The following is a 19734-nucleotide window of genomic DNA, read 5'->3' on the forward strand; positions in this document are numbered from 1 at the left end:
TCCTCCCTCCTCGATCCTCTCTCCTCAGAGCTAAATTAGAGCTTTGGGACGGCCGTTAATATGGCGGCGCAGAACAACTTCCGGTTCAAGCGAGGATCGAGGAGCGAGGAAATGAGAATTAAGAGACTTGGGATGTACCCAGGGAATACGAGTGAGTGTCTTCCTGACTGAACTTGCGCTTGAGCTACATTTAACTGTACTTTATGCAAATGTTTTTATGCATTTTGTTTTTCATCAAGATGTGTTCATATTAAGAATGAGCAACGCAACAACATTTTATTTCTTAAATCGAGACTCAATTTCTCATAAATAATTGTTACAGTTTTTAATATCAGCGATTCCAAATCAAGTGTCAATTTTTGAATGGAAGTTCTACTTTAGTGCCAGTTGTTTATGTGATGTTATACGAAAGGCCCAACAAAGCACGACAACTAAGGTAAGAGTTAAACCCAGATAAAACAGTACAATAGATGAAACGATCGAAAAAACAGTCGATACGATAAATAAAATAATTTAGTAAAATCAACAAATAAAACAGTAAAGCGACGACATCACATAAAAGCGAGTCTGTAAAAATGTGTTTTTAGAAGTGATTTAAAAGAGATTACAGATTCTGCGAGCCTCATCTCCTCAGGCAGGTTGCTCCAAAGCCGACTGGCCCTGATGGCAAAAGCACGGTCACCTTTAGTGTTCAGCCTCGACTTTGGAACAGACAGAAGGGCCCCACCTGAGGATCTAAGGCTGCGAGCTGGATCGTAGGGGGTCAACATTTCCTATATGTATTTCGGGGCCAGACCCATACGTGCTCAGTAAAATCTTAAAAATCAATTATAAAACGAACAGGGAGCCAGTGAAGAGAAGCCAGGATTGGAGTGATGTGATGTCGTCAGTGAGAGGCCTAGCTGAGTGACTTTTGGTTGCTGGCCAAAAGAGATAAGGGAGTTACAGTAATTGGTTTGTGTGGTGGAAATTAATGTATTTCCTTGTGAGAAATCAAAAGTATCTTAAGCTCTCTGTCTTTAAGAATGTATTACAGGATAAGATATAGAAAAAGTATCAAGAGTGTACAAGTCATCATACATGATTCAATGAATACTAACAGAGTCACAGGATTCTTTTCAGGTGAAGAGGAACAGAATTCCTTCAACCGCAGAGGATCAAAAGGAGTCTGACCACAAATTCGATGTCGAGGGGAACTTTTAAACACGTCCGAGAGACGCCTCTTCCCCCGTCCAGCTGTAGATAGCGCATACATTCACATTCAAGGTTTAGTCAGCCACTACATATCGACTGTGGACATTCACCTAAGATAAGAAAGAACAGGTGTTACAGAAATGCGAAAACTGCTGAGGTTCAAACTAAAGAGAAGTTGACAGAATTAATTTTCTACGACAGTTTGATTTTGGAGATTGTTCTAATTTGAAGAAAACAGGACTGTACAACTTTTGTGTTTTGTGGTTTGAAGCTTTGAAGCAAAATGCTACTTACTGGTGTTTTTATGGAGGAGGTTTTGTGTTTTATCCATTAAGTCACACCTTGTCAGTGTCCAGGGAACGTTTTGGTTTAGGGTGATCTGAAACAACTGCTTACCTTGGGCGTATCTTCGAACACATCCAAACATATTTATCAATCACTTTGTCAGGGGGAACTGACATTTTACTCGTGCATTATCAATATCACTGGCCAACATCAATGTGTCCTTTAAGCAATAATGTAGATTCTCCTTCACACCTTTCCTTAACCCTGTGACGTTTTCTGTAGAGGTCAATGAAAAGTGGTTATGGAGCAGACGTTAGGAGGTAATCTTTGGACTTTTCGACCGCAGCCACGTTGTGGGGCCAGCTATAATGATTTACCACCTGAGCATTGATGGTCTCTTCCCTGGCTGACACGGCTGCTGTTTAGGGTTGCTTGCTCCACACATTTCCACACATGCTGACATTGCTGATTAATGACTCCATGGTTTTGTGTAGTTAATGTTATTCTGTAAATAAATGTGGGTTTTTTATTACTTTTCACTCGTGTGGTCTCTCATTACTGTCACAACCTTTGAGCCGGGGTGTAACACAATAAGCTATAGTTACCTTCACACCTGGAAATAAACACATACATATACTAGTGAAGAGCTCCCCTGGCCAAATCAGTGCTCTAAGGAGCATTTTGATCGGCCCCATGGCTGCAGCAGCTGGCTGCAAATTCCATCTTTTTGGAAGAATAATACAATTAAGGCAAAGATATACATGATTAGAATGGAGAGTGATGTGGCAAAAAGGGGAACAATCCAATGTTGAGGTCAATGACCACTCAAGTTCACCAGAGTTCAACACAAATTGTCTCCATGTCTGAAATAAAACATTTGGCTATGATCAAACTTTCATGCTTTAGTCTTTGACTGAACAATTGGGTGAGATTAGTGCTCTGATTTTGTATTACAATATTAGCTATGCCTCAATGGCCTCTTATGATGGAATATTTGCTTTATTGTTATATCCCACAAGTTGTTGTTTCTTGTTCTTAGCAAAATAATCCAAATCCATGTTGTCCCGGACATTGTTGTGCCAGGGGTTGGACCTCACATACTGTAAGTGTCGTAATCACGTGGGAAAACGACGCTCCACCCAAAGACGGAAACATAAGCACACAATTACAACCACCAAGGAAAAGAGGAGAGATGATTTGTGTTTTGAAAAATAAACACTTGACATGGCTTCGATAATCATTGTAAAAATCTTTCTTTTGTCTTACACTTAGTAGCCTATCATGATTGCAGATATTCTTCTACAGTGCTGCCACTTCTCTTAGAGCTCACAAAGTCATGCTTTAGCGTGTTATTGATTTTTAAGAAACTCAGATATAATATAAATTGTTATGATACGTTAGAGAAATTATCTATATGTCTTTATAATTGGGTGAAGTTATGGTCTTTATAATGTGCTGTGTAACTCAGGACTCGATTTTTCTTTTAAAAACTGATGTGGCAATGACAGACCTTCAAATAAGGGGTGAGTCCCCCCCTAGTGTCTTTCAGACGTACATACATGTACAGTAGGCCTACACTGCTGTAAACACACTGACGTCACATCCGTAAACACAGTCGTCCCACGTGAAACAGAGTGGAGCGTACCATTTCCACCAAGGGCGACACAATGTAGAATATCGTATCAAGTTGCGCTCTCCAAGCTGGACGTGTGCCTTTAGTTATACGTATGCCAGTTTAAAACTTGAATTTTTAATCAAAACACTTGAATCTTGAATCGCAAACCTCCTGTTCGCCTTTGCTTGGCCGTTGATGGACCCTATGTAAGAAATGGTTTCGCCCATTTGTCCTCAGAGCCAGCTGGGGTAACCGAAGACCTTTAACACAGAGAGACGAGCATTACACAACGACGACGGATCTTCACTTTAGAGTATCTATCTCCTTTTCCGGAGACTTGAATGAGGTAAAGGGAGCTCATTTTACTCAAATTGAAATTGTGACTCTCTCGGCTGGTTTTGTTAGTAACTTTACGTTAATTTTTGGCTTTGAGTTTGGCTTCGTGGTGGAGCGGAAACGTGGGCACGTACACGCCAACGGTTATGTTTACTAAAAACAAAGACTGAATATGATATAGTGTATTAAATGTGCACGAAGTTCTTGTTGTTGTCTACTGCTCAGATCACGTGTACCCACTTCTTACGCGTGTGTGGATATTTTTTTATTTTTTTTTGGATCCACTTGCAAAGCAACACAACCAAGGATTTTCCATGTGGGGGTGAGCGACAGGGAGCTGCAGCCAATAACGAGAGACCCCGTGCAGTTAGCCCCGCCTCCCTGATCCAGTGCTTTGTTTACATTACACTGCAGACAAATCTGGATCCCAGAGGACTGTCTTTGTTTCTGCACAGGTTACTGTAACAATATGTTGCCTATTTGGATTCCATATTGCATTCATCCAAAACACCTGGGCAAGTTATATGGATATTGACAGATGTATTACCAGCACATTGCATTCCAATGCTGGATCGTACAGTCTACAATGAACCGACTATTTCAACTGTTTATTCGAATTTTCTTTTAACTTGCATGTCCAGGTTTTATCTTTATGTTATTGCATACTGCATTTTATTTTACCCAGCATTGAGACTGCTTTTAAGAGGATTTCTTATAACAAAGCAGCAGATGACAGAGTAGATCTAATCCGTACTGCATTGCTCCCATCGCTCTAGATAATCTCTAGAAAAATTGGCCTGCTGCGTTGCTGTGACCTAGCTGTCAAGTCGAGCAGATGATGTAATGAATGAGCTGTGGACACAGCAGGGGGTACATGGAAGTCACACACCCACCCTCACCCCTTGAGCTATCTTTAAACCAAATGAGCAGCGAGGGAGTGTGCATTCATTTTTGGCAGCAGATAACTGAGGCCGGGGACAGGAAGGAACACCCAAAGGGGTCACCCTGCCAGCACAGATAATATTAGAAAGGCAGAGGAGTTTGGATTTAGCTGGTATTTTTTACCTGTCTTTCTTATGTTAATGTATTTATATTTGTTTGTTTGAAAGACAGACAAAACAGGGACTGGTGTAACAGGATCGTTTTGGTGATTTGAGAAACCCTTTGTTGTCCCATGTTGCCTTGGAGATCCATATCCGAGATAAGGTGGGTCTCCAGAGCAACATGTGACAACAGAGGGCTTCTCAATAAGCTTTTGTTCAAACCTAGTTGAGGACATGGGTTCTTCTGTTTGTGTCCTGACTTTGGATAACACACACTGAAAATGTTTCTCCAAAGAATGACTTAATGCACCATCAGTTGAGTATAATATTCTTCTCAGTAAACTCTTATTGGACATTCTTAAGAATATAGCATCTGATAGTTTGTCAGTAAATCCCATGAAAAAGACCAAAACCAACAATGCATTAGTCTGTCTGTCATTACTTTCTAACATACTCTCAAGCCATTTTTTTCCCCACTGAAGATGTACATTTTGAAAATTATCAGATGGTGAATATGTAGTTTCAGTAATTCCCTTAAACAGCTGGGCACTGTAGTTTAGCTACTCAAAAAGGAGTGACTAACACAGCGGAACTACAAAGAAGAACATCCAAATTAAAGAGGAAGGACAAACTTTCCTCTTCAATTCTAAACCTGTCCCCGGTAGTAAGATCCCCTTTAACGGGTTCAGAAAGAGAACTCTTGTTTCCCTCTGCTGACGTCACAGCCAACAAGCTAAGGGTCGTAACCACCGTCTCATGTGCAGCTATAACCCAAGATGCCTCTGAATGACGAGCGACCTGGCTCCACGTCCAGCGGTGAGGAACGAGGCAGTGACGTGGAGTCGTCCTCGGAGCGCTGTGACAGCATGATGTCGACCAGCGACCTGGACTGTTCCCGGGAGAGCTTCACCAGCGACTGCTCCAGCAAACATTGCACGCCCTCCTGTGAGTTTGCCACCTCACCGTTTTTCTCAAGACAACATCTGACTTACTGTTTTTGTGTCCATGATTGCCTACTAGCCGGCGTTCATTCATCTATTTTCAAAGCTTGTTCAATATTTGGTTCCCACAGCGAGCCCACCCAAAACCATAAAACTGGATGAAGTCATGGAGTCCACCAGAGACCTGTCCAATCTCAGCATTGCCCACGAGATCATTGTGAACCGCAACTTCCACCTGGAACCAGACCGCCTACCTCAGGACAGGTATACTGTGAAAAACATCTTTCACACCCCGATCATGTTTTGTGGATTATCAGTGAGATTAAACATTAGTTTGTCAGGTAAGGTATAGATACTGTATAGACACACACACACTTCCTGTTAAGGTTATTTAGCTACTTCAAAGTAAATGTCCTTCCAATGACTTCAGTTAAAGACAAGAGGTGAAATGACTCAAAATACATCATGTTGATAGTTTTGTCTTCATAGAAATTATTTAGCGACACAACCTTTTGATCAAATATATGTAATGTATGTGAATCTGGATTTAATTCTACAGTAAAGAGAAAAGATGGGCGCAACGTACGTCACTGTCAGTCTCTGTTTATCTTAAGCACAACACAAGAGAGAGGACAGAGACAGAAAGATGAGGGGAAAGGTAAAGAAAGTGATGTCTTTAGTGTGATGAGTGAACACAGGGACAGTAGCAGATAAGATACTGGCAGCAATGCAACAAAAGTAGTGATTTATTGTTGTATTACTCTTTAGATGACGTCAGTTGTTTAGTACTTTGTGCACTGTCCCTACCAAAGCCCATTTCATAAATGGACATTTTTCCTGCCAGATTATATACTCAGCTAAACTAAATCTTCCATTTCTTTTTTTTTTTTTTTTTTTTTTCAGTTTATGGAAGATAGTTAGAGATTATGTCCACAAGGCCTTCTGGGACATCCTGGAGTCCGAGCTGAACGACGACCCGCCTGAGTATGGGCAAGCCATCAGATTATTGGAGGAGATCAGAGAGGTCAGCAGGCACACTGTGATGTTCACAGCTTCACCAGATCTGCAGAATTTACTTAATGGCTCACATTTTCAAGGCCCTTTTTGTATCTGCTTCTCTTTATCTCCATCACCTCCTTCGTGACTGGTAGAAAATCAGTAACAAATTCAGCAACATCACTGATTAATTGAGTTATAAATAGTACTTAATATCGTTTAAGCGTAGTATCATCCTATTTGGACAGGTTTTATTGTCCTTCCTTAATCCGGGCACCAATCGGATGCGGACCCAGATCACGGAGGTGCTGAACATGGACCTGATTCGTCAGCAGGCCGATAACGACGCTGTAGACATCCAGGGGCTCGCCTCTTACATTATCACCACCATGGGCAAATTGTGTGCACCGGTTAGGGATGAGGATATCCAGAAGCTCCGCGAAAGCCCAGATAACACAGTGTCACTGTTCAGGTACGTAAACAAATGGGATTTAAAGCCTTTAAAAAAACATTTGATTTGATTTGATTTTGTCATCTGAGAGAATAATCTTTGTGAGTTAAATTATTAGGCTAATTCATGAGAAGCAAGTCAATCACGGTGGCTCTTTTTTTTTTTTTTAAAAACACCCCAGGGAGATCTTCCATGTGCTGGACCTGATGAAGGCTGACGTAGTCAACTTTACAATCGATAACCTGAGGCCTGTGCTGCACAGGCAGGGTGTTGAATACGAGAGGGCAACGTTTCAGAGCATCCTGGACAAAACACCCAGTGAGTGAACACGGACCGAGTTTTCCCTACAGATTTTAATACCGTATGTTTTATTGTTTCTGTAGCCAGGTAGTACCAAAGTCTGTATTCTTGTCAAAAATAGTATTCAGAACAAACTCCTCAATCGGTATTACTGTGACAAACTTCTTCAGGTGCTTTGGAGCACACCACCTCGTGGATCAAGTCAGCACTTGAGGAGCTGTCGACCCCCATCACCAAAGAACAGACTGATGGTCAGGGAAAAGGAAAGCGACTGGTGCCCGGGCCCTTTCAGGTCCTCAACGTTGCCTTCCTCCGCATCCTTACATGGGACTACGATAAGAGCCCACTGCCTGAGGTGAGTGTGTCTCTCTAAATTTTGGACAGAGCCAGGCTAGCTGTTTTCCCAGAAGACAAATCAGCAGCTTTTCCCAAAATGTGAAACTATCTCTAAATCTCTTCTTCTGCAGACCTGGATGACTGATGAGACACGTCTGCGGGAGATTCAATGGCAGCTCCAGCAGTGTGAGGCGGTGAACGAGGTGCTGCTCATTATCTACAGTACCATTGGAGGGGCTATCCAGGGTCTGCCCTCCTTGTCTGACCGCCTGAAGAGGATGATTAGTGTGCTGCTGGATGGGATGCACAGCAAGTCAGTTCCTTCTTTTTTTTTTTTTTTGTATCCATCTTAAAAGGATAGTCCGGGTGTTTTGACGTGGGGTTGTACGAGGTACTTATCCATAGTCGGTGTATTAACTAAAGTAGATGGCGGTCAGCACACCCACAGTTGGGAGAAACTTGCAGGAGTACCAGCATGGTAGCAAAGCATTGAAGCCTACTGCTGTGGACGGGGGCTGCAGCTACATGTATTTTAGGCACCTAAAAAAAAAAACAATGTCAGTGTATCCTAAATTTAGAATATTTTCCAACTGGTAACTGAACTCAAAGTGAAACTTATCTGTACTGCTGTTGACGGTCTGGTGGCTTGAAGAGAGCCTAGATAAATGTCAGTTCAGGGCTGACTGACTGCAAGAAGAAGCGGTGAAGATATATTCTGTTCAAAACACCAGAACTATCTCTTTAAATACACAGTCTTTATTCAAACATACGTCTGATCATTTATGTGAAACGGGAGCTCAAACCCAAACTCTCCTCTCCTCCTATCTGTAGGGACTTTAACCTAGAAGAGGCACTACGGAGCGTCAGTGCTCAGATCTGCTGTGAGCTCAACAAGTCTTTAACAGAGAGGAGCTACCCGTCCCTGAGCCCGGCGCTGCAGGCCACCCTCACAGGCCAGATCTGCAGCATCACTCAGAAGGACAATCCCATCCGCACTCTAGTTGGTAAGACAGAGTTTTTACTCAACCATGAAGATTTGTTTGGCCTTTTCTAACCTTCCTCTTCTTCATTTTGTCTCTGTGCAGAGGATCGGGTGCAGCGGTTCTTTACAGTCCTCATCTGGGATCCTAAACCCAAGATCAAACTTGAACAGGTACCAGCTGGCTTGACTGCTATCAAGCCTGAACTAGCATTGATGGGAGCACAGTTCATCTCCCTGGTTAACTACAACAAGTCTGTCTATGGACCTTTCTACGCGGATATCATCAGGAAGCTGATGTTCAGTAGCAGTCCACCAGCAGCAAACCCTCCGCAGGACACCGCCCTGGACTCCGTCACCTCCAATTAAAACCAAACTTTTGCTTGTGCAGTCTAAGGAGTCTTTTTGCTGCTGGACATAGCTAAAGCTAAGAGGGCACTACAATAGCTAGGCAGTGCAACTGCTCCGCTCAAGCCAGTGTACTCCAATAGTTGGAGTTACCTTCATCGTATTGCAAATGTAATTTTTCTCACTACATTTAGCAGTGAAGGCACTGCAGTGTAGGCGCCATGCAGTAGACATTTAATGTCCCCTGCATCCTTAGCAATAAATGCTCGAAAATACTATGCTTTCCTGTGAATACTTACAGCTTCAAACCTAAAACACCAGTGTTACAGCGATCCATTTCTGAACCTAATAGAGATCCCTACATGGTAAATGTGTCTGTTGTCAGACTCCTGTTATTGTAGAGGGGGAAAAGATCAAAACCGTAGTATGTCCAAAGTAAAGTTTATAAAGTATAGAGGAAGACGCGTGTATATTTAGAAAAGTAGCACATGAGATTCCTTATGTATCAGAAAAATATTTATCACTGCTAAATCCTAAGGTAACTATATAACTGCAGTTAATTATGACCGCCGTTGAACATATTAATGCAAAACACAAGTTTCCCCATGGACTCTTTTTGATTGTTCTCCCTTTAACTTCTTTATCATCCAGACAATTTAACGTTCAGTATTTTTTTTTTAATCCACTGATTCTATTTTACAGCTAAAATAGAAGTAGACATAAAAAAACTGGGATTTTAACTAAAAAAAAAAAAGAAGAAAAAAAAGTCTGCATGAGTAGCACATGTTGTGTGTTCTATACTTTTACTTATTTTCTGCCAGTGGAATACTTGTTTTATTGATTTAGTTGCTATGTTTGTTACATGATGAGGTACTGTAGTTGTTACAGTATTGCTGTGTTGGCTGTTAGAACCTGTGGGAAAATGAAAGGTGCTGAACTCAAAAGTGATTCTTTGCACAAAGAAAAGTGATATGTACTTTTGAAAAGGTTTACATAAAATGTGGTAAGTTGTTGTTCTTGTTTCTTCTGTACCACAGTTAATATAATAAAACTTTAAAAAGAAAATTGATGTTCTTGAAAAACCACCATATGTTTCAACTTCATCTTAAAAGTCATATAACAATGTAGGCATGTTAATGTAAATGGTCTTTTTTCATGAATTTTGATTTAATGTGTTTTAAAAATACCTTAACCTCAATAGTTGTCTATTGCTGGTTCTAAGGCGATTTAATTATTAAATGTATAGAACAAAATAGAAATAAAAAGGGAGGTAGATGTATATAACATTAAACTATAATACTTAACATGAATCAAACATTCTGAATTTTGGATGACGAATGATTTTGCCATGAAAAACATCTCTGATTAGACGCTGCTGTTGATGTTAGGAGGGAAGTTATGATCAACAACCTGGAAAAATACATTTAGGAGTTATCTCCTTAATGATAACATATGGGCCAAATTAATTTCAGGTCACTGATATCACTAAATGGAGATACAGTGGTGGAATTTTGATTCATAGACTACTTACTAGTGTTTTGCAGGTCCAACAACAAGCTGATTTATTCACAGCATTGCACAGTTAATCTATTTATTCATTAAATGGTACAGACATCAGACATCCTAGACTTCACATATTGCTAAGAAAGATAAATCGGAGACTAAAATAAACATCAGGGAGATGGAGAAACAGAAACACAGAGAAAATGTAGACAGCATGTTTAAATCATAAACATGACAGATCACCACATAATTGGTTATAATAATGCATGGAAGACAAACCTTTCTTATTATCATAAAAAATTACATGTTTCAGAGACTGCATTAAATGTAAAATCTTACGAAAAATAAAATAAACGGAGGGATTAGTTAATCTATTTATGGCTACATATAATTGCATTATCAGTGCATCATTATACTGCGGAATAAACAACATGCTCTCATCTCTTGCTGTCACCGGGCAGTAATGTTGCCTTCAAATGTAGTCCCAAAACCTTGCAATACAGGAGTTACAAACACATATGGACACTTTTTGGTTACCAAACAATGTGAAATGAAAAGCATTGAGAGTGTGTCACAAACATAGATGTAAATATTATACTGTACGCAAAGACCTTTGGTTAAACTAGTTACAACTGAGCAAAAGCTTAAAAAAACGCTTAATAATGAGCAAACGCGCTTATTTACGAGCAGACGAAGAGTCCGTGAAAGCAGCATCAGTTTGCCTAGTTACAAATCCGTGAAACGTATGACCTCACCAGTCACATGGTTCAAACCTCGCCACGCAATTGGCTGCTTCACACCGGCGTAGTTGTTTTTGTTGTGAACCCGGAAGCTCTCTTCTTTCGAAATTGGGCGTGTAGAACAACGTTCACAGAAAAAGAAATAGCTTTTTCATACACTGGATTAAAAAACGTACAACTATACACAGATCAACATTCACCTTCCACGGGAAAGAAAATAAGATATTCGTAAGTATCTACTGGTTGTTACTTTCTTTGTCTCATGTACGAGCAAGTCGGAGTGAGAGAAGTGAACTTGTCGAGACAGGTATTGAAATGAGCAAAGTGTGTCAGCCGAATGTAGGTCACCTACCTACAGTAGGTGAATCATAAGATATAGATCGCGATGAAGTAAGTAAGAGTCCAGTTAAGCCCCGACTCTCAGTATGTATATTCAGTTTCACATTGAGTGACTGGCCCTGCAGATCTGTGTAAAAGTAACTGCTCACTCACCATTTCATTGATCCCGTTCAGGAGAAAAAGTCCGATAAAAGTTATATTAACCAGGTCTTAACTTTGACCTTCTTACTTTAGAACAAAATATCATGGCGACTTCTTAAACTCTGTGAAATATCACTTCTGTGTTATAGAGCTGTGAACAGCCGATTAGCTCTTGTAGTTTCACTTTTAGGATCTTCTGGTTCCTCTTTTTGATTGTGTGTAAGTACATTAAATAGAATGATTATTTTGGGGCATGTTTGTCATGTAGGTCAGCAACTAATAATTGTTTTCATTATCAGTACAGTTACAGCTCCCCAGTATGTCTATTTTAAGCATTTGGGGGGAAATCTTTGCCTTTTATTTGAGATTAGAGACATGCAACCAAGGTCTGGACCTGAACCTGGGATTTTGCATCTACAGATAAGCCTACATGTTGGCGCCCAAAGTTAAGGAAATAACTACGACAGTATATTGTAGATGTGTGGCAACAATTTGGGGAAATCCCTGTCCTGCCTTGGCATGTCAGTAAAGTGGGGTGTGTAAAGCAATGTGTTTCCCAGTGTGGTGTAGATGAACTTGGACTCAATAAAAAGACATATAGTAGCGTATAGTAGCAGAACTCATTAATGCTCTTGTGGTTAAATGGGAGAAAATGGCTGTAGTGTTTGGGTGTCCACATACCTTTTTGCTATGTAGTGTAAAGCACTGAAGTTCATCCAGTTTCCATGTAATCCTCTCAATGATTCGCAGTGCGACAGGATCCTGCATGATCGGCGTGCTGTGCAGCGATGGCGTTGGAGGAAGGCGCGCGGAGCTGTCTGCTGCGCTCTCGGCACAGACTGGAGCAGGACATCATGCCCTCCTACCTGATGGACCACATGGTCAGTGACGGTGTGCTGACTGTGGACGAGGAGGAGAGGATCAGGACCCAGGTGAGCCTCCGCTTAAGGTGGGACGGTGAAGGAGAAATTATTCATAACTTTGAGCCAATGATATTTATTTTCTTGTGTGTTGCTGCTATTTGTCCCCGCTTCCTTTCAAAACTGACCTAAATTATTTGATTGTGTAAATAAATAAATCCTTAACTTTATTTCATACGGATATTTAATCTACTGTCTTGGTTATGTGGCTCTGACCTTTGCACCTTCTACTCCTGATTATAACTGTGTGTATTTATTGTCTATGACTATCACCAGCTTATATGACTTTGACCTTTCAGTCAATAGTTTTGAGATATTTATATACATTGTTGTACTGTACACACCGTTAAAAAACATACATATGCCTTTTAAAAACTTGCTCTGTCTTAAAAAATCTTTCCACCAGCTCAAAAGAGAATCTTCAACATAGCAGCATTTAAAGTGCATATTATGAAGCGTATGTTTCATGTCTAATATCTCTCTCTCTCTCCAGCTCACCAGGAAGGATCAGGCTGTGGCGCTGCTGGAGCTGCTGCTCAGGAAGGACAACCGTGCCTACATCTCCTTCTACAATGCAATGATCAAGGAGGCATACAATGATTTGGCCAATCTCCTTCATCATGACCTACCCCGCCCAGTACCCGAGGCACATATGCGCTCCTCTGATTACTGCACACCTTATGGTGAGAAGGGGGAGCGGTGGGTGTCTGTAGCGTGGAGAGATTTGTGCTGTCGGTGCGTCTTTGAGTGTTGGAGAAAATCATTTCTTGTGCAGCGGTTTTGGGTTGCATGTGGTACTTTGGTTAGACACGTTTGGCTACTAATTCTGACTTTTCATTGTGATTTTGTGCACGTGGAAGGTTGACAACTTATTGAATTTATCTGCCTTCATTGTCTTCATGCTTTTGATTTAATCCTTTCTGTCGATCCCTCTCCTGTTGGTCTTGACAGTCCAGACGGTGCTCAGTGAAGGCGGTGTACCGCAGAGGCCCGTGGTGTTCGTCAGCAGACCGGAGCTCTTGAACCGCGTCAGGGAGAAACTCTACCGGCTGCAGAAGGAGCCTGGCTGGGTCACCATCTTCGGCATGGCTGGCTCGGGCAAATCCGTCCTGGCTGCCGAGGCTGTCAGACACCATGGAATCATCGAAGGTGAATAACCTTTGACTGGCTGACTCTACCTAACGCTAGCTGCAATGAAAAAGCATTAAAAAAAAAGTGTAGTAACGGCTGGTTTTCATTCATCAATAATGTTACAATCTCCAACATGTTTGCTTGATTGTCAGTTCTCTGTAGCTCCTCACCTCTTGCCTCTCTTACATGTCTTTTTGCTCCCTCTCCTCTTCCTCCATCTGCAGATTGTTTTCCCGGCGGAGTCCACTGGCTGTCCATCGGCCAGCTGGACAAACCTGACTTGCTGGTGAAGATCCAGTCATTGTGTTTCCGTCTGGAGCAGAGCCTTGAATCACAGTCCCTCCACCGGCCCCCCAACTCTCTGGACGAGGCCAAGGAGCGTCTGCGCTTCCTCATGCTGCGCAGATATCCAAGGTTGCTTTATGTTCAGATCAACATGATCGACTTTGTGTTTTTTTAGGTGCATATTAATGCTTTTCAAAAACGTGAATTATTTTTGTCGTATTTAGAACATGAGGTAGAGGAGCACTTCAGTCTCTTGTGGCCAACATGAGTATTACAACAACAACATGAAAATAACAATGTAATTTGGATTAACTTAAAAAAATTAATTGAATTAACTTAAAAAATTTGTTGAATTAAATTTAAAAAAAAAATTAAATACAAAAGTTAAAATGTGACAGTTCAAAAAGTGTAAAAGATATCAAAAAGATATCTGATTACTTGTCTGTTTCTGTTTGGGCTTCAGATCTCTGCTGATTCTAGATGACATCTGGGACAGCACAGTGCTAAAGGCGTTTGATATCCACTGTCGGATACTTTTGACCACCAGAAACAGAAGCCTTGCTGACTCTGTTAGTGGTATGTGCCCTATTTTTTTTTTTACTCTGGACATCATACACATGCACACTTGAATGAATTTAACCATATTTTTATAAACACTGGAATCTCCGCCTTTTATTTTGAAGGAGCCAGATACGAGTTGGAAGTGGCGAGTGGTCTGGATGAAGGCAAGGGTCTGGAGATCCTTGCTCTGTACACTAACACCAAAGTCAAAGGACTTCCCGAGGAGGCTCGCAGCATTGTCAGAGAATGCAAAGGTCTGTGAACTGAAACATTCTCTACATGCAATCCGTAATTATTTTCACAATATATATTCCAGATATTGTGACATATATAATTTGCCGTATGCATCTAAAATATTTACGGTAACATTTACTAATATCGGAGATCTAAATTACCCTTTAACAGTGTCAGCTTGCAGGTTCCCATCTAGTTTCATGGGGCTATGCCTTTGCTCACATATTGTGCCTTTAACACACACATTTCTGATTCTCCGTGCCACCATCTCAGGTTCCCCACTGGTGATGTCCCTGATTGGGGCTCTACTTAAAGAGAAACCCGACCGTTGGCTTTACTACCTCCGCCAGTTGAAGCAGAAGCAGTTCAAGCGTATACGGAAGTCATCGTCTTACGACTACGACGCCCTCGACCAAGCCATGGCAGCGAGCATTGAAGTCCTACCCGACGAACATCAAGAACTCTACAAGGACCTCACTGTGCTCGAGAAGGACATCAAAGTCCCTGCAAAGGTTTGGCTGCACAGCAAGAGCAACGTTCACACTCTTAATTTCCAAAACTGGTGATTTTTATTAGGTACATTGTTGTTTTGGCCTTACACATGCTAACAAAAGTGTCTCTTTAGTTTTACATTGGAAAAAGCAAACATGTAACCCACTATGTTCCAGTATTTGGACTTATTATTAGGATGCTTTTTCACAGAAATGAAAACAAGGAAATGGACCATCACTCGAAAAATGCACAGGCTACCGTGTTATTCCTCCTTCCAGGTGCTGTCTGTTCTGTGGGACCTGGAGCCGGAGGAGGTGGAGGACATTCTCGAGGAATTTGTCAACAAGTCTCTGCTTTTTGTGGACAGTAACAATAAACCCTACCTGTACTACCTCCATGACCTCCAGCTGGACTTCCTGGTGGAGCAGAATCGCACCCAGCTCAAGGTGAGTTTGGATGCAACCCTGCAAGAGCTCAAACTCTTGGATTTCAATCTTTTTTTGTTTCAGTGGGCACACATACATATATGTTCATATGTGTGTGTTTCAGAGCCTCCACAATAATGTGGTGCAGCAGTACCAGCAGCACTACAGAGATGGTCCTCCCACCTCAGGAGATGAGGAATGTCTCTACTGGATCAGATTTCTGACCTACCACATGGCCAAAGCCAACCTCTTCCAGGTAACACACACACCATTTTACACTTGTTCATCATTTAAATTAATAACTAGCGGTTATACCAAATGCGTTGTAATGTTTTTGGACGCCTGTATATGGCTTTACCTGATGTGCTGCAAATCAGTTCAACTGAACATCAGTGTGATCAATTATGTATAATGTGAGATATACTGATATTGCACAGCTGGTATCTACATTACTTATGTTTTTTTCTTTCTTGCTCACCATGTCTCATTTCGTCTCCTTCTCTGACTAGGAGCTCTACTCGCTCCTGTTTTCTCTGGACTGGGTCAGGACCAAGGCCCAGTTGATGGGTCCGGCTTACCTCATCAATGACTATGTGGAGTATGGACCCATTCTGGACAAAGAGGTCAGCAGACAACAAAACTTTATGTATGACACAAAGCGAGTGTGGTTACTTTGTGTATTTATCTTTCACTGTCACAAGAATAATTACCATTATAATTAATTATGATTTTTATGCCATAGTAACAATTTAATTTTGTGTGCGTTGTGTCGAGATTTCACCAGTATTTTTTTAATAAATGTATGTTGTCTGTACAAGTTACAGGTATTATCAAATACAGTTGCAGCTGAAAAGTTGCGTTCATGGATGAAAATTATGATTTCTGAAAGACCGTGCCACTCTGGCAGTTATGTAAAAAACAAAACCGGACTGGAACTAGAATAGGGATTTTCACAATTAAAAATTGTTAAAATCAATAGATTATTTATAGATTAAACTCCTCTGCTTGGAGTGCCTTGGGAAGAATAGTTGTGCCCTGATTTAACATGCAACTGACTTATTTTTCTGTCCCCTCAGAACTGTGATGTGCGGAGTCAATTCCAGGAGTTTCTCTCTCTCAACGGCCACCAGCTGGAGCAGCGTCCTTTCCCAGACGTGGTGCAGCTGGCTCTGTCTCAGCCGCATACATCCGAAGTCTACCGACAGGCTCTGCTGCAAGCACAGGACCGCGCCAGCATGGGGAAACTCTACTTTGAATGGCTGTAAGCAAGCGAGCAAATATTTCTCTGTGCTGGTCTGATGTGTGGATGTTCCAATAATGAAGTCAGAATCAAGTGATGCACAGGCCTTGTTGTGCATTGATGGATGTATTTCAATTTGTTTTGTTGTTATGTAGAAGAGTTCTGCAGCTGTATTGAGATAAAAGATAATTTGATTCAGTTTGTTTCATTTTCCTGTTGTGTAATTCAGTGAACTGTCAAACTGGCAACAAAAACAACTCATTTTCATTGAAACGTGCACAGTTATTATGTGAAGCATTGATGACAATTCATCTTAAATTAGGAAGGAAATGGCAACAGAATATCTGATTCAAAGTGATTTAGGGAGATAAATGCATTAAATTGGTCTTTTTACTCGGATTCATCCAGTGCAAAAATAGTTTTACAACTTATTATAAAGTTATAGAAATCATAGGCTGTGCATCCCAGGGTGGACTGATATGTGTGTTTGTGTTTTTTGCACAGGAATAAGAGCAGCGTCGAGAGTCTGTCCCGTCTGGTGATCCACCCCCACCAGGGCTCCATCTCCTCCGCCTGCTTCTCCCAAGACGGAGCCAAGATCGCCTCCTGTGGGGCCTGCAAGACACTGAAGGTATCAAAGCATGACGGCAAAACATAGAGAGCGATCCACTTTTATTGCCAGATGATATTATGTTCCTAACGGGTGAAACTTTTCACCGAATATACCTGTTACTGCTTTCACACTCAGGTGTTTAAAAGCACCTCAGGTGAGAAGCTCACAGAGATCCAGGCACATGACGACGAGGTGCTCTGCTGTGCCTTCTCCCCCGATGGCTGTCAGCTCGCAACCTGCTCCAGCGACAGGAAAGTCAAGGTCAGCAGATCCACTCACCCACTGTGACCCACTTGATTACAGCAACACACAAGAAAAGTACACACAAAGTCCAGCATTTCTATCAAACTGTGCGTCTCTTACTGCAGGTGTGGAACGTGGAGAGAGCCATGCTGCTCAGGGTCTTTGAGGAGGAGCATGAGGAGCAGGTCAACCACTGTGAGTTCACCAACACAAAGAAGCGCCTCCTGCTGGCCACCTGCTCCAACGACAAGTTCCTGAATGTCAAGGTAGGCCAGTGTGTTTGTTTTTGCCAACTTGAAAGCTAGTTGAATTTCACGTTTGCTTCTAAGTAAGTGTTATTGCAGCACTAAAAGAGTAAAATATGTGGTGGCCCTGAGAGCTCAACGCAATCAAGCTGTAAAACACGTGCAAATGAAGAAATCCGCTTCGCCATTTGTCAACGCGTGCGCAGCATTTAAGAAAGAAAATGCTACAAAGTGAGAAAGATGCAACCAAACACGTCTCTGGCAGCGTTTCTGTATTTGTGTTGTGTTCTCTGTATTTGCAGCCTATTTCTGTATTTGGTTTCACTCCTAAAATTAACTATATACCGAAAAAAAGAAGTTACTGCACTAATTTTGTTACAACAAGCCACAACCAAACTGTTACGTTTCTTCCTCTTTTGCCATCACTCGGTCTCTCACGTCTGACTTCACTTCTCTCTTCCTCGCTGTATTTCTCTCTTTTTCTGCAGCTGTGGAACCTCAACAAACCATCCTCCCAGAACACCATGTTTGGCCACTTTGAGCCGGTCAACCACTGCTGTTTCTCCCCCAATGACAGCTATGTGTCCACGTCCTCCAACGACGGTACCGTTAAGGTGACCACTATGAAATGAGATACTTGCAAAGCTTTTCCTAATTACCTAGGTGTTTGGGCGACTAACCACCTATCTGTATGTACGCAGCTGTTCCAGGTGTCGTCTGCCAATGAGTGGAAGACGATCAACGTGAGAGACATGTTTGCGGAGAGTGATGAAGATGTCCTCGTCAAGTGCAGCACTTGGACTGCTGACGGCAAACGCATCATATGCGCAGCCAGGAATGCTGCTCTGGTGAGCATTTATTTTGAAAGGGTTTATTCATATTTTAATGAGTGGAGCTGCAGGCTACTGTTTGCTGTGCGTGGGAAGTACCGACTGCGCGATGAAGAGGGTGTGAATGGTCTGCATGTGGCTGCGTCTTGTCGTACATGCCTCAGCTGTACGGATGAAAGTCCAACACCACAGGTTTCACTGCGTCCTCCCTGCCCTTGATTTCATTTCATTAAAAGGAGACAGGAAAGAGAGGCTGTTTGTCACGTTATCTTCCAGAGAGTCAGAAGAGTGTGTCCTGGTTTTAAATGTGAGCCCCTGCTCCCCTCCAGAGCTTTCCAAAATCAGTCAGTCTTGTCCTGCAATCAGTCCGTCTGTGTCCTCTACGTTTGTTTGTGTTTTGGGAAACAACCCAGCAGAGATGTCTGAGCTCATTCCTTTGACATTTAGGAGGGTAAACATAAGACTTTCATGTTGCAGGTTTGCTCAAGATAATACTTTTTATTGGGCAGTAAAACTCAACACTGACAATAAGTTTCTTTTATGTCATATTTCTTCATAAGAATAAGAGTTTAAACTCTCAAACATTGATATTGGCCTCAAAAAGCTACTATTGGTCGGGCTCTCATGTAAATGGGTCTAATTATTCTTGTTATAATTTCTCAGGTGTTTGACGTGGAGACATTGGACATGTTGATGGAGATCAGGACGAATCGTCTGAGCACGGTGCAATACTGTCACGCCTGTCCTACCAGTAACCTGCTGGCGATTGCGTTCTCAAACTACGCTGTGGAGGTAAAGGACATACTTACATACACACAATCATATCACACTATATATTTAGTGTCCTTTTTATGATCTAATATTTTACTTTGGTGGTTTTATGCATTATTTCTCCTCTTTCTGACCCGTTCTGTGCATTGCGTTGCTACTTACTGTGCCGAGGGTGTCTAAAAATAAATAAATAAATA

At 41.7% G+C, this 19734-nt stretch overlaps 2 protein-coding genes across 3 annotated transcripts in view; both read left to right on the forward strand.

Annotated features, from left to right (window-relative positions):
- Positions 1-3330: 3330 nt before the first annotated feature.
- tcp11l2 (t-complex 11, testis-specific-like 2) lies at positions 3331-9831 on the forward strand. Of its 2 annotated transcripts, none has more exons than XM_031858933.1 (10): positions 3331-3440; positions 5238-5418; positions 5546-5678; positions 6318-6438; positions 6659-6882; positions 7043-7179; positions 7332-7516; positions 7629-7810; positions 8329-8501; positions 8583-9830. In XM_031858933.1, exons 2-10 carry the CDS (start codon positions 5250-5252, stop codon positions 8843-8845), a joined length of 1587 nt encoding a protein of 528 aa, XP_031714793.1. In that variant the 5' UTR covers positions 3331-3440; positions 5238-5249; the 3' UTR covers positions 8846-9830. The 2 variants fall into 2 exon arrangements, with proteins under 2 accessions (XP_031714793.1, XP_031714795.1); XM_031858935.1 differs by having other exon boundaries at positions 3333-3752; positions 8583-9831.
- A 1322-nt stretch (positions 9832-11153) lies between these two features.
- The window catches only part of apaf1 (apoptotic peptidase activating factor 1), a 25056-nt gene continuing 16475 nt past the window's right edge, over positions 11154-19734 (forward strand). The window contains exons 1-18 of the mRNA XM_031858932.1: positions 11154-11295; positions 12298-12479; positions 12961-13150; positions 13419-13616; positions 13823-14012; positions 14347-14459; positions 14567-14698; positions 14952-15190; positions 15449-15616; positions 15720-15851; positions 16105-16218; positions 16672-16856; positions 17340-17466; positions 17584-17709; positions 17817-17957; positions 18425-18550; positions 18638-18784; positions 19430-19558. Coding sequence (XP_031714792.1) covers positions 12336-12479; positions 12961-13150; positions 13419-13616; positions 13823-14012; positions 14347-14459; positions 14567-14698; positions 14952-15190; positions 15449-15616; positions 15720-15851; positions 16105-16218; positions 16672-16856; positions 17340-17466; positions 17584-17709; positions 17817-17957; positions 18425-18550; positions 18638-18784; positions 19430-19558 — 2601 coding nt within the window. The 5' untranslated portion in view covers positions 11154-11295; positions 12298-12335. The remainder of the gene's footprint in view (positions 11296-12297; positions 12480-12960; positions 13151-13418; positions 13617-13822; positions 14013-14346; positions 14460-14566; positions 14699-14951; positions 15191-15448; positions 15617-15719; positions 15852-16104; positions 16219-16671; positions 16857-17339; positions 17467-17583; positions 17710-17816; positions 17958-18424; positions 18551-18637; positions 18785-19429; positions 19559-19734) is intronic.

The sequence above is a fragment of the Anarrhichthys ocellatus genome, unplaced genomic scaffold (assembly GCF_004355925.1).
Source record: "Anarrhichthys ocellatus isolate YVR2014 unplaced genomic scaffold, GSC_Weel_1.0 scaffold21, whole genome shotgun sequence".
NCBI lineage: Eukaryota > Metazoa > Chordata > Actinopteri > Perciformes > Anarhichadidae > Anarrhichthys > Anarrhichthys ocellatus.